Source organism: Ammodytes marinus, assembly GCF_949987685.1.
Source record: "Ammodytes marinus genome assembly, chromosome: 7".
Taxonomy (NCBI): Eukaryota; Metazoa; Chordata; class Actinopteri; order Uranoscopiformes; family Ammodytidae; genus Ammodytes; species Ammodytes marinus.
The window spans coordinates 5,262,022-5,276,038 of NC_137211.1; the positions used below are offsets into that span (position 1 = coordinate 5,262,022).

At 39.3% G+C, this 14,017-nt stretch overlaps 1 protein-coding gene across 1 annotated transcript in view; it reads left to right on the forward strand.

Moving 5' to 3' along the window:
- Positions 1-9,328: 9,328 nt before the first annotated feature.
- Positions 9,329-14,017, forward strand: part of tshz2 (teashirt zinc finger homeobox 2) — a gene marked incomplete at both ends in the record, with an annotated part of 48,209 nt that continues 43,520 nt past the window's right edge. Inside the window, one exon of the mRNA XM_080030409.1 lies at positions 9,329-9,368. Coding sequence (XP_079886535.1) covers positions 9,329-9,368 — 40 coding nt within the window. The remainder of the gene's footprint in view (positions 9,369-14,017) is intronic.

A 14,017-nucleotide genomic window follows, 5' to 3' on the forward strand; every position in this document is an offset into this window, starting at 1 on the left:
AGAAAAAAGTCTGAATTGTGAAGACAGCACAGTATGTTAATGTGTGTGATGAGAATTACAAGTGCATGAATGTAGTCTGAGAACAGCAAATAGATATTTCTGACAGCGCATCCATTTCTGGGGTTAGTTTGTGTTCACTCTGCTCAATGCTCAATAAAACAAACAAAATGCCATCTATTTCTGTATAAACAATTACCTGCCGTAGATTGTAACCTTATTGGATCGAGTGAAATGTTTGAAATAAATCATTAAAGTCGCTGACAGGGCATTTATCTTCACTCTTGTGTTAATGCTCTGTGCACAACACAGTGGATGAAGTCAGTCAAGGGTGTGTGAGTTACTTTTTTTTCCTTTTTTTCCCCTTCTTTCTCGAGTAAGCTGGGCCCCTGTGTGTGTGTGTGTGTGTGTGTGTGTTAAGTTGAGAGCACCGTTGCGTGTGTCAATCCTCCTGTGGAGCCATGTTCTCCAAAGCTCTTCATTTTGAAATCAAGCATGAATAATTAAGCCCATTTCACAAGGCTGCTTTAACAATATATTACATGAGTGGAAATAGGTCAATGTTAAAGAGCGATTGTTTGCATGGGTTTTATATTGGGTTAAAAAAACATGGCGAACAATACTCAACACTCCAACCATGCCTCATATACTCACAATGTAGAATGACTGACAGATTCAGACAAGGGTTTTATACAGAAGTGAATTAGGGTCACATCTGGACATCGTGCCATTCCACCTGAGATCATTTGACAACGTTAACTCAACCACTGCAGCAGATGTTCACTAACATGTAAAAGGCATTGACAAGCAAAACAGACTCAGTTAAACTATTGAAATGTGTGAGTGTATTTTTTTCAAAATGTTATGCGTATTTGAGTGTCTAGAAAAGTGCAATATAAATCTTATCAATTATTATTATTTACTTTTTGAAAGGAAATAACCAATATTAAGTGCTTACCTGATATATATATAGATATATATCTCATAACAAATCATCAGAAACATTGAATTTATACAGGTACAGTTATGTCTTTATACAGTTAAGTTATATATTTATATCTATTCCAAGTCAGTTTAATCCCTTGTAAGTAGACAGTATATTTAGAGAGCATCAGAAGGTCTTTTCATGAGCACGGCAACATTTAATCCTTAAGAAGCCAAAACAAACATGTTTGTCTAAATTGGTCTCCGGAGATGCCAGACCTTTTAAATTATTATTCTGGCCACTTGGGGGCCACGCATAAAGCTGTAAACATAACAGTGACTTATTGTCGTCTCCTACAGTTGATGTGGCAAACTGGTTAGCAAAGAGTAGCTCATTTAAACAATCATATTCAGCCAGCTATACGCTATGCATTATGGTAGGAGGAAGTCGGCCTATTTCCTGTAGTTTCTTCATATAGTTTTCCTGCATGTACATTCTGACCAATTGTAAAAGCAGTTCAAGAACTACATTATTGCTCTTGCCCCGGACACATCTGAACAATGACTGAAAAAAGAACTTTCTCGCACAAAAATGTATATCTGACTGAGATTTTACCAGTCTCAATGCATACACTGTGACATGCGCTCAACCTGCAAGCTGGCTATAATCGCACATTTTCTACACAGTATATGCACATTCTGTACTGACCAGCATTTAACTTCATGCCGTGGACATTTTGTGATGCACGAAAAAAAAAAGCCAGTGGCAGTACTGAATAAAAAAAGAAGTAGCAGAAAACCAAAAAAAATAAATGTAAGCTATTAACAGCTGTCAAGAACAGAACGACAAGCACCCACTTGTACAAGTATACAGCATTAGGTACAAACTGTGCAACAATATCACAATCGGTGTCTTGTGTCTCTATAGAACACTATGAAATTGTGAAAAAGGAGTAAGTTTGGAAAAAATGATCTCTGTCATCTGTTACATTCAGCCCTGAGGCCAAAACACGCTGAGTCCCACAAAGCTCCTTTAAAGGTCACATATTATGCTAAATGCACTTTTTAAATGTGTTCTAACATATCCATGGGTCCACTGTGTGCCTAGAGACTGCCAAAATATTAAAGAAAATAACAATCTCTCCTGTTCTCACTCTCCCCCTTTCTGAAACCCCCACCCCTCCCCCCCAATATACTCCAGTCAGAATTTTCCCCTTTTCTGACCTCACAAACTGGAAAGCCAGAAGCTTCCACTGTGCAGCCCACACCCCTATTTCTTATTGGTCCACGGCCCTGACAGACAGAGGGCGAGGCGTATCTGGCTTTGCTTCCGGACAGGGGGCGGGGGCAGCTCAAAGATTGTATATTTACGAGGGGAGCTGCAGCTCTTTTTAAAAAATAGGCCATTGTGAGATTAGCTGAACTTCAGCATAGTACAATAAATTATCTGAAAGTTTTTTTCAGCAAACAATTAAAGAAAAACGTATTAGGGACCACTAAGACCATATAATATGGCGTATAATAGTACCGAAAAGTGTATAATATGGGAGCTTTAACTGCTTTCAACAACAACAGCAGCAGCACTCACATATCAGCTTGTACCAACCTCACCTACTCTCAACTATAACTGTGTTCTTCTAACATAGGGAAGGGACCACATGCCATTGTGTGTATCACCGTGATTACCCTTTTGATTCTTTGATGTTGTCGAAAAAAAATTGTTACATCGAAAGCTTTTTTTTTTTTTTTTTTGTTAACGTGTCAATACAATGTTATTTAGTCTGTTTTTCTGGGAACTTCTTAAATGTCGTCATCGGGAAATACACAACCGAGGCATCAATCATTGCATCCATCAGATGTGTTTGATTATGTTTGTGTGATCACAAATTACTACCATCCTGTTGCATGTGATTTGTTGTTCCACCATCCTTGGAACAATGCGCGTATTAGGCTTGCGTCATTTTTATTGTTGCACGATAGCGCTCAATCAAAAATCTCCAAACTTCACTTTTTTTTTTTTTTTTTTTTTTAGACATCCTCTGATTTAGTCAAAAGCTCTTTGTTTTTAGCTTGTTAAGTTTCACAAGCCTTACATTGATTTACATATTACAATCAAGCAGCTGCTTTTGACTGTACGCATGTGTTGTTGGTTGTTTGGCTTTGAAATGTATGAAACCAGACTTCAATCACAGGCTGTCTATTGTACTACATGTCATTTCATCTTTGGTATAAAGACAGGTTTGGATTTCTTAGACTGTCCTCCTTTTGTATCATGACTTAGAGTATTATAATTAGAATGCCTATTGTATTATAAAAAAGACTGTCTTACGAAATAGTTAAACCGCCTAACATGAATAAGGCCAGTGTTAGGATATTGGAAACAGTCTCAGGTTGAGTCCAGATTTTGTCTTAAATAGATAATTGACCATTGTGGATCCCTTTAAAAGAAGCGTTTGTATTTTTTTAAATGTTCTCGATTCAAAGACAGGGTTGTACATCTGTTAATGGACTTTAAAGGTTGTCAGATGTTTGCTGGAGTCTGTTGCATTGTCAGAAAATAAAATTTGATTCATATATGAAATATGTAACATTTTTGCCTGGGTGAAGTTTATATGGCATAGCGTGTATTGTGTATTGTAAAGTCATTGTTTGGACATTGTTTCCAGAATTTCAGTTTTGACCTACTGTTAAAAGCTTCCAGAAATCTTGTTTGAGAGTTAAAGGTAGAGCCAGTGATTCTGGAGAACGCTTGTTTTCAAAATCTCTTTTTTCCCAGAATCAGTGAATATCTCTTCACATTCCACTACCTGTACTTACTGTGTGCTGTGGGTGCGTTGAAAACATATCCATAGTTAATACTCAGCCTTGGCTCTGTAAAACGGTATGTAAACAATGGAGAGAGTCCACTTTAGCTAGCAACATGCCAGTTTACCAAGCCATAGGCTGTGTATTAACACCAAACTGTATTTCCAGCGCACACACAATACAGAGTTAGTAGATTAAGATTAAGATTTTAACTATTGACAAAAAGTGATTTTGACAACAAGCATTCTCCAGAATTGCTGACTCCACCTTTAATGTTTACCAAACAACAAGGCCAGAATGAACAACCAGTCCATTTAAAATCATAGAAATCCTTCATTGGATACATCTAAGACATTTCATAATCACTTTTTTCTCGACTTCAGTTTTTAAAACACTTCAACTCGGCGAGTTCAGATCCGACCAATTATATCGGTTTGAAATGTTAGATGGAGCGAGGAGACAGACATAAATGTCAGAGAGGAGAGAAAAAAAGAAGTAAAACAGCTTAATTGTCCTTCTACTCATTGCTTTGGCAGAAACCGACGTTTAGAGTCAAAAGGTCATTTTGGCTTTAAGGCCATTCATTTCATAACGAAACAAATCTGTTATACTCAAATATGAAGGAACTGTTTTTCTCCTGTTCCTGAGTCCACATAGGGAAGCATAGACAAAGAAAAAAAACTATTTGAAATATGTATTAATTTTTATGCCACTTGGAAACTGTAAACAACACAACATTTACACATTATCACCTTGTGAATCTATGACTAATGTGTTAGCAAAAAGCTGCTTATTTACTCATCCAGCCGAAACTGTTTAACATTATTACTTCACATTTTGAGTCATGACTTATTTGACATATAAGTACGAAGTATTCACTCTGTTTTAAGCTCTGTTTTGGTCTCCACAATTTCCTCAAGGAAATATAAGGCTTTCAGCTGCTATATGTCCCAATTTGTTTACCTCTAAACTAAACGCTTGCATTCTTGGTTTTTAGTGATGTCTACTGTAGATGAAACAATGCTATGAGACTGATGATAATGAACCAAAACATAAATGTCGCAGGCCTTAAAAACCTTAACGAAAAGAATATTGTCGTAGATACTATCACTTATGCTATCTGCCCTGTTAACCTATTGTAAAATATCAAAGTATGCATGTGTCACTGTGTTACAAAATATATGGAGGGTGTTATACATAAACGGGACATTAACTTGTATGCTTGTATCAATGAATAACTTCTATAAGTTGTGAGACTGGTTTTTAAATGTTGTTTTATAGTCATAGTGTTCTCTTGTGATTCGCCTTAAGCTTTTGAAAGACCCACGAGAGAAAAAAAAACGATCAATCATTTCCTCAATGAGATTATATCAGCTGTCAAGATTGACGTGTTGTGCAGACAGACAGTGACATTACACAACTGTCTGTCTCGGTCTGTCCTGTGCTTTTATCCTTTCAACACTGACTGTATGTGAGAAGTTACATTCAGGGTTAAAGGTGGAGTCAGCGATTCTGGGGAATGCTTGTTGTCAACTTTTTTTTTGTCAAAATCTCGGAACATCTCCTCAAATCTGTTTCCTGTCTGTACTGTATGTGTGAGGGGAAAAAATCCAGTGTTATACACAGCCTAGGCTCTGTAAACGCACGCGCTGCTAGCCAGTCTCCTTTTTCCTGCCAGTTTACAGAACTGTCCACAATAGACTGTAAAGATGAATTTCTCAAAGTATCAGGTCAAACTTTTGGCTGCAGTCAAAATAAACTTTCAAGAGCTACTTTATTAACAATAAATAAAAAAGCTGTTTTTGCCAACACTACATGAGTGCCTCAACTTCAACAAAACATGGATGACATTTTCTGTTTGGTAGCAGACTGGAAATCAAGCTTACAAGGGTGTAAGATAAATCTCAAACATTGAAAGAATGTGCAAACTACTCTTCCTGTTTCATAGACATAGAATCTGCTACGGTGTGATCCCAGACAAAGGAATTCAAGTGTCAGGAAAACATCTGCTTGTTTAACTTTGGGAAGATTTTCAAATTCTTGTTAAATCTTTTTTTTTTATTTTTTTTATGGAATACATGATTTCTGTTCCACTTTCAGGTTTTTTAAGCCTGCCGTCAAACAGAGGGCAAAGTGCACAGACGTTAATTAAGTTTTGTTGTCTTACTTTTACTACGTGTGTGCTTTATAATTTGCTTTCTTACTGCAAAGAGAGCTACAGGTGGCTCTTAAAAAAGGCGCTAACAAGACATATGTTTGTCACATTTTTTGTTCCAGCGGCGGATCACACTTAAGGGGAAATCTGTTGAAGTTGTATCCCGGAAAATCCTCAGGCAGCCAGGTATGAGAGTTGCATCCATGTGAACGAGGGAGCAGCTCATCAAGACTGAAGGGTTGACAAATTCCACCATCTGTACATAGATATTTCTACTGACACTGATGTATGAAGTAAGTAAGTAAAAAAAGTTTAACATTTAAAGGTGCAGTCAGCGGTTTTGGAAAACGTTTGTTCTTGTCAAAATCAGTGAATATCTCCTCATGATTCCGCTACCTGTCTGTACTGTGCGTGCGCTGCAAAAAAATCTGATGTTAATACACAGCCTAGGCTCTGTAAAAAGGGCATGCTGCCAGCTACCTTGGCTACCCTATGTTTACATACCCTTTGTTTACATACCAGTTTACAGAGCCTAGGCTGTGTATTAAAACCGGATTTTTTTATTCAGTGCACACAGAGTACGGACAGGTAGCAGATAATGAGGAAATATATTCCCTTATTTTGACAAAAAAAAACATTCTCCAGAATCACTGACTGCACACCCTTAAGCGCCAATCGTAAAGAAAAAGCTGTGTGTTTGTGAGCGTCAGTGTGGCGAGGCCTTTTCGGGACAGAGATAAGGTTAGCTTGTGGTGGGCGCTGGTGTTACACCCGTCACACACACACACACACACACACACACACACACACACACACACACACACACACACACACACACACACACACACACACACACACACACACAGGGCTTTGTGTACACATGGGGTGTTAAGAGCTGTCACGCAGGTATATGGCTCAGGCCCGATCCGAAGCAGTGATTGATCGCACATGGTTCAGGTGGAGTTCATGGGAGGTCTCCGGTATCATTGGCAAAATGAGTGACAGACACAAAATAGGGTGATGGAATATTATCAGGAAGCCATTTGTAATCTGGGGCGAGGCTGAATCTCTAAGGGGTGTGTTGTCTCTCTGAAATGAAGCCATCCATCACTCCAACTTCATATTTGATTAGGTCATCAGTAGCTTTTAAAGAGAAAGGGACGCTCTGATGTGGTTCTAGCACGGTATGATTACCAAAGTTAAAAGGTTGCAGTGTAAAAATATATTATACAAAATGTTATAAGAATCGAGTTCATGTTTTACTGAAGTGTGAACCATATATTTAGTTAGTATAGCAAAAGGTTGTCCACCTTTTATAGAATAATTTTACTACACTAGGATTATTCCAGCTCTAACAATTTGTGGTTTGCAAAGGCCTACACGTAACTGTAGTGGCCAAATGGCAATACCTGCTAGTACTGAAGTAAAATACCCGATTCACTTTGCCACTTAAATTGATCGCTGAGTTGATTGACAAGCAAAATGTGTGTGCAACTACGTGTATAGTTGATTGAAGGTGGAGTCTGTGATTCTGGTGAATGTTTGTTGTCAAAATCGCTTTTTGACAAAATCAGTGAATATCTCCTCACATATCCGTATGTGTGTGTGCGCTTAAACAAACCTCTGTTGTACATACCTAGGCTTTGTCAACAGACGTGTAAACAAAGGAGGGAGGGGGGGGGGGCACCATAGCTAGCCACATGCCCGTTTGCAGAGCCGATGCTGTGTATTTTAATGTTTTTTCCTCAGCACACACCTTACGGACAGGTAGAGGATCATGAGGAGCTATTCACTGATTTTTGACAAGAAGTTATTTTTCACAACAAGCGTTCTCCAGAATGGCTGACTACACCTTTAAAAATATTTTTTTTATATATATATTTTTATATATAATATTCTTTATTTGCTTCGCTGGATTACATAGTTCTAAATGTTATCAGTTGGAAAGGTGCCTTTAATGTATAACAATAATCAAAAGAGGTAGTCAACAGATCAGAGGTGGGAACAATAAGGAAATGAGAAGGAAGGGGATGTTAACTGAATGGGATTTGATGTGGTGATTACATGAACATAAGTGACTGTGTGTATCAGTATCCTGAACTCTCAGGTAACCTAACTGTTTGTATTATAATTATGCATTCAAATCCAAGTGTTTAAAGTGCAGTAAACCAGTCTATTTGAGGACATTTTTAAAAGTTATCCCTTTATTTAAATGACGCCATAGAGAAACTGTGACAAAGTGGAGGGTATTTTTTTAATCAGGCCATTCGGTGTTGAAAATCATCAATGTACCTTGTTTATAAGTACACTACAGTATCTTGCAATGAGATACTCCTGGAAACAGCTCAAGTGCAAATCGATGGACAGATACAATCTGTTTTTAAAAGCAACGCGTTTAGATAAATCTTTTTTCTCTTCTCTTACATCGACTATCCTACGTTATTCAGCTAAAACGAAACAGTCACTGCTCGTCCGTGCACGTGCAGCGGTTCATTCAAAATCTGATAAAAAATCTTCCAAACTTTATGCCTATCATTCGGCTTGGCCGCGATTGCAAAGCGGAAGCTACGGAGGAAATGTATCTAAATAAGAGGCAAAGAGCTACATGAAAAGACGCCTAGCAGAGTGATAGAAAGCAGCAGCTTGTTCACAGCTCGTGTGTGTGTGTGTGTGTGTGTGTGTGTGTGTGTGTGTGTGTGTGTGTGTGTGTGTGTGTGTGTGTGTGTGTGTGTGTGTGTGTGCGTGTGTGTGTCTGCTGCACTCTCTTTTGCCTGGCCTCTGTTCCTTTAATAAACTCATGGTTATCTAGTGTAACAAATGTCTCGCTGCCATCATCAAGTCCGGAGCGAGGAGGGAGGAGTTTTTAATGTTCAGTTTGTTCTATGGGATCGATGTCTGGCTGCTGGCATATCGCCTCTCCCCCTTTCTTTTTTTTTTAGTATAGCGCTGCTTCTGCACCGTGCGTAATAGCGCTATACTGTAACCATTTACCAAAACGGCTTTTTACGCGCATTCCCGAACCACGTAGGGGCTATTTATACGGCGGAAAAAAAAACTGCCCGCGTCAGACAAGACTGACTGACTGACTGACAAGCGTCGATCACCAGAATGTGGCACTGATGGACAAAAACGCAGGGTGAAAAGGAGACGGTTGGCATTCGTTGGAGGCAGAAGGAAAGAGAAGGAGGAAGGTGAACGAACGAGCCCCGTTTGAAGATCTGTTTGAAAAACCTGAAAGCGATTCCGAAACTGGATTTTTTTTTGTTTGTTAGTTCATTGTGAGAGAGATTGAACTATAGTCCGAGAGCCAAAATAAAGACACACACACGCATAGGCTACACACACACGCACGCACTCACACTATCTCTCTCTCTCTATGCATGGACTATCGTAGACCGCATTCAGATTTCACCTGGGCACAGTAGTGAACTGCGACTCCCACCGAAAATGCCACGGAGGAAGCAGCAGGCGCCCAAGCGGGCTGCGGGTAAGCGATATTCTTCTTTATAATGTATCTCCAATGAACCTGTGTAATATCTATGTAGCCTACGTGCTATATTTGTGGGTTATCTTTTATTATGGTGATGTGGATAGCTTGCGTTTAAAGCAGGGTCCACCCCCCCTTCAAACTTTTATCGTGTGGGACCCCCGAATAAGATACGCATCTAATCAGACCCCCATATTTAGAGAGATATTCTCCCATGGAGCCTCGTATGAACATGTTTTTGTACTTGAAATGGATTTAGTAGGTAAATAGTTACATTACTGTGTCTGTACTGTGGTGATGAATATAACATGTTATGCTTCTATAGTGATTTTAAATAATATAGAAATTCAACTTATTCTCATTTCATCTGGGACCATCTCGAGGTCCCCAAGAGGGGCCACGGACCCTAGTTTGGGCACGTAACTGCTGTAAGAAAGTCAAATGTTTTAACAATAGGTAGGGGGAGTTGCAGCATCAAAGCTGTGTCTGCATATGGCCGTATATTAATTAATTAGACTAATAACGCAAAGACCAAAGGATCATTATTCTTAGGGATTTCATTGACAGAAAAGTATGTGTAGTTTTTCACTTCATGGGTCACAAGGCATTTAGTCAATCATTGATCATAAAGTTTAGTTGAATTTCTTTTTCCGCTCAGTTTAAAACAGTGTCTTTGATTTGACCCGCATGAAGTGGAGAGAAAGAGAGAGAGAGTATTAGAAAGAGAGAGAGAGAGAGAGAGAGAGGGGCTGAAAGATGTGGAGGAGCTGCTGTATCCGTAGCTGCTGAACTCTGTGTGAACTCTTCATAATCTTATGGACAAATGGAGAATGGGTTACACTCACTCACACTCTCTTTCTCCCTCTCTCACTTACACACACACTCACACACACACACACACTTGGACACTCAAAATGCAGCCCATCCATGCTGCTCTAGGGAGAGAGACAGGCCCACACACACACACACACGCACACATCCCAAACATACAGATTTGACTTTTTGTGCAGTAGTGAAACGTAGCCAAACCGCCATATTATCCCTATGTGCAGGCCAGAGCTTGTTTGTCAAATTAACAGACAGTTTGTTGAGGCAGCGGATTAATTAATAATAGCATCTTCAAGGAGGAGGGCGTTCGTACAGTTTAGGCCAAAGTGTCAGTTGTTTAACTGGATGTGTGTGTGTGTGTGTGTGTGTGTGTACGTTTGTGTTCATTGTGTCTTTCCGTAATGCAATCCTGTAAGATTTGTCTCTTTTGGGACGCCTCAGCATTTCCTCTCTTTACCAATAGACACCAAAACCTCCCACACAAACCTAATGTCTATTTATATATTCTTTCCCACAAACAAAAAATGCACAACTTCTCCTTCACAAATGTTCAAATTCACAAGGGCACAACATTGACCTTATTTTCCTTCAGTCTTAGCCACTTTCTTTCTTGTTTTTCGCATGATTTCAATTGTTCCCCTAAAAACTGTCCCACATATGAGTGATGGAGTCGTTTGGATTAAAAACTAGATTGATCAATGGGTATTTCAGCTGTACACGAGGATGCAATCACTTTGGTTGTGTGTTGCGTTGAGAAGTTATCAGTCTTTATTATGGGCTGCGGATGTAGCAACCAGATGGCGATTGTTCCCTGCCAATAATAGCGTCTCTCTTTTATACCCGCTTAAGACACTGAGACCCTTATCTGCCACCGGCACACTCTACAGTTTTACAGCATACACATGTACGCACTTACACACACACACACACACACACACACACTCGTTGGCATTCAATCCAAGTTGCACACTAAATATTTTTTCCCACATTTCAGCCTCCAAAAAAAAGCGCCCTTTTTCTCTATAAAAACAATGCCCTTCTTAGTTCTTCTGTTAAGAGGAACTTTTTGAGAAGATGCCTAAGTGATCCCTTTACACGCTCTGCCTGTGTACTCTGAGTAAAAATGTGTCAGCCCTACGGAGAAATAAGCCTTCCAGAAGAGAGTTTCTTCATTGTTGAGGTAATTGTCTCCTGCTTGACAGGCACATTCATCAGTGGCTTAATGGTCAATCAAAAGTTGGCAGGCAGAGTGTTTTCATTCTTTCCTATCCACTACATTAGGAATACTTAATCAAAATGTCTGCCGGTAATGGCTGTGAAGAGTTCATGACTGACTGATCCGTTGTCTAGTGCCGATAGAAAATTAACAGCTCAGCGGCAACTGCATGGGGCGGGGGTGAGGGAGAGGGGGGAGAGATGTGGGCCTGCAGATAAACAAATTGTGCATTAATATTTCATCTTCAAGAAAACCTGGGATGTGCTATCAAGCGGGGTGGGGTGGAATATTCCTGGGCGCTCTCTGCTGCTTGCTGTGTTGTCATTTTTCTTGTGTTCAATTTTTTTTCCCCTCTCTCTCTCTCTCTGTCTCTCTCTCCCCTTCACCGCTGTATATTTCTTGAAGGCTCTTTGCAGCTGTAACTCATTTCACTTGATGACTTTACTGGGGTTACAGAGAGTGACGACAAATTGATTACCTGGCAGAGCAAGAATGGAGCGAAGAGAGACGCGGGCTGACAGTCATGTTATAATAATATGTTTAATGATGTGTGGAGGGAGGAACAAGGAGAGAGGAGTATTGAAATAAGAGCATGGAAGATGCAAAAGGAATAGGTTTCTTTTTTCTTTTTGGTTTGTGTGTGTGTGTGTGTGTGTGTGTGTGTGTGTGTGTGTGTGTGTGTGTGTGTGTGTGTGTGTGTGTGTGTGTGTGTGTGTGTGTGTGTGTGTGTGTGTGTGTGTGCCTAGGCGCTCTTAAAGATGCAGTATCCTTCTTGGTCGTTGGGAAGTACTATTTGTAAAGAAACACCATTTCCCGAGCTCAAGCATCAATTCACAGGACATTTCGGCAATCCAGCAGGGTGCTTGTAATCTCCTGTGGGAATTGTATTATTAATAGGCATATTTGTAAAAATGTGAGACACACACACACATACACACACACATACGCACTATATAGTAAAAGGACAGTTGTATCTGATTTACTTCCTTTTGCGTACATGGTTTGTATGGTAATTTAAAATGCCAATTACTCACACCGGGTCCACCGTATAGGATGGTGCACTAAAAAACAGTTTTTTGCTTTATCACTAAGAAAGCATTACCAAGACAGAAGGACTATCAGCATACAGACTCCAGAAGGGGAAATTTGTGTATCAAGTTTATATATGGTGTAAACCTAAAGCCCCTATAAGTGCACGGGATGCATTTTTGAGTGAAGGCGGCCATATGTTATTTGTGCGGCCGTGGGAGTATATTCCTCTAAGGTTATTTTTTTGGTTAGATTTTTTTCTTTACAATAGCTCTGCGCTTTAAACCGTTAGCCCAATTTGCTGTTAACAAGATAAATTGGAGAACAGACAAAGGCATTAAGTGTTGCAGTGCCAGCCACTGACTGACAGCAGCTTGTGGGAATTGGCTAGCAAGAAATTCCTCCTAAGTGGTTTGGTTCAGAATACATCCTACGAAATCAAGGCAGATGTTGTTTATTCACTTTAGGTAGAAGGAGGAAAAAAGGAGGAAGAAAGTCTATTTTGAATGACAAAAGCTTTGGAGGAAAATGGCAGAAAATACAAGGGGGTCTTATTGTTTTTTTTTATTTTTTTTTTTATACCAGATTACCACCCTCTTGGAATTTCTTTGCCAGACTATTCCGTTGTTTGCAGCCATTGTAACAACATGTCTTTCATCTGTGATTTGCTTAAATTTGCTTAACTACTGCTATGAATTGAGATCAAAAAGAGGATGATAGTCTCAGAGGACTAACAGTGAATTTTCTTTGTGTGATTTGATAGGTGTTGTTGTTTTTTGAGGCTACATCTGATCTCTTATAACTACAATACAAGGACAAATATGGGCATTTTTGCAATCACTTCCTCTGTACAGCCTATATTTTGCCATTCTGACCTTCCCCCGTATATTCACAAGGGTTTGATTAACTGCAGGAAACAAGACTTTCCTATTGACTGTAGCATTACTGGGGCTTAATAGCTTAGTAATCAACTTAACGATTCAATTATGAAAATGACCAATGGAACAATATAGTAAAGACAGATTACAGACCTTTTTTTCCCCCAGATTTTGAGTGTACAGTTGTGTGAGAGCACAGTGCTACTCCAAAACAAAATAACAATACCTCGGCCTTGAGATTCATGTGACTATTGCAGTACAGATAATTCCAATGTGTCATTTTCATTTTTTTTGTTTGTTCTTGAATTGTGATATTATAGGGACATAGGGCTGTTTTGAAGCTTTTTTTTAAATGCTCTTTTCAAGGCTGAAATAGCAAACATATTCAACAACAACTGAAGATCCCTACAATGAAATGTGAACCCCCCCACCATCTTCTAAATACTGTAGTCAAGTGTGTAGAGTGTTTTGGTCACTTTGTCTACTTCTTCATCCCATCCTAAGTGCAAAACTCTGCCCCGTATGAAGTTACAAAGTGATTTTTACATTAGTGGCCATTACGTCTTCTATTTATATATCTATTCTCTCTGTATTAAATCTCTCCATACTGGTATCAACAAGGCAACATGTTTTGTTTTGATCAAATCCAGCCTTGAACATGTCTCTTAGCTCATGAGCAAACACCAAACTACAGTATA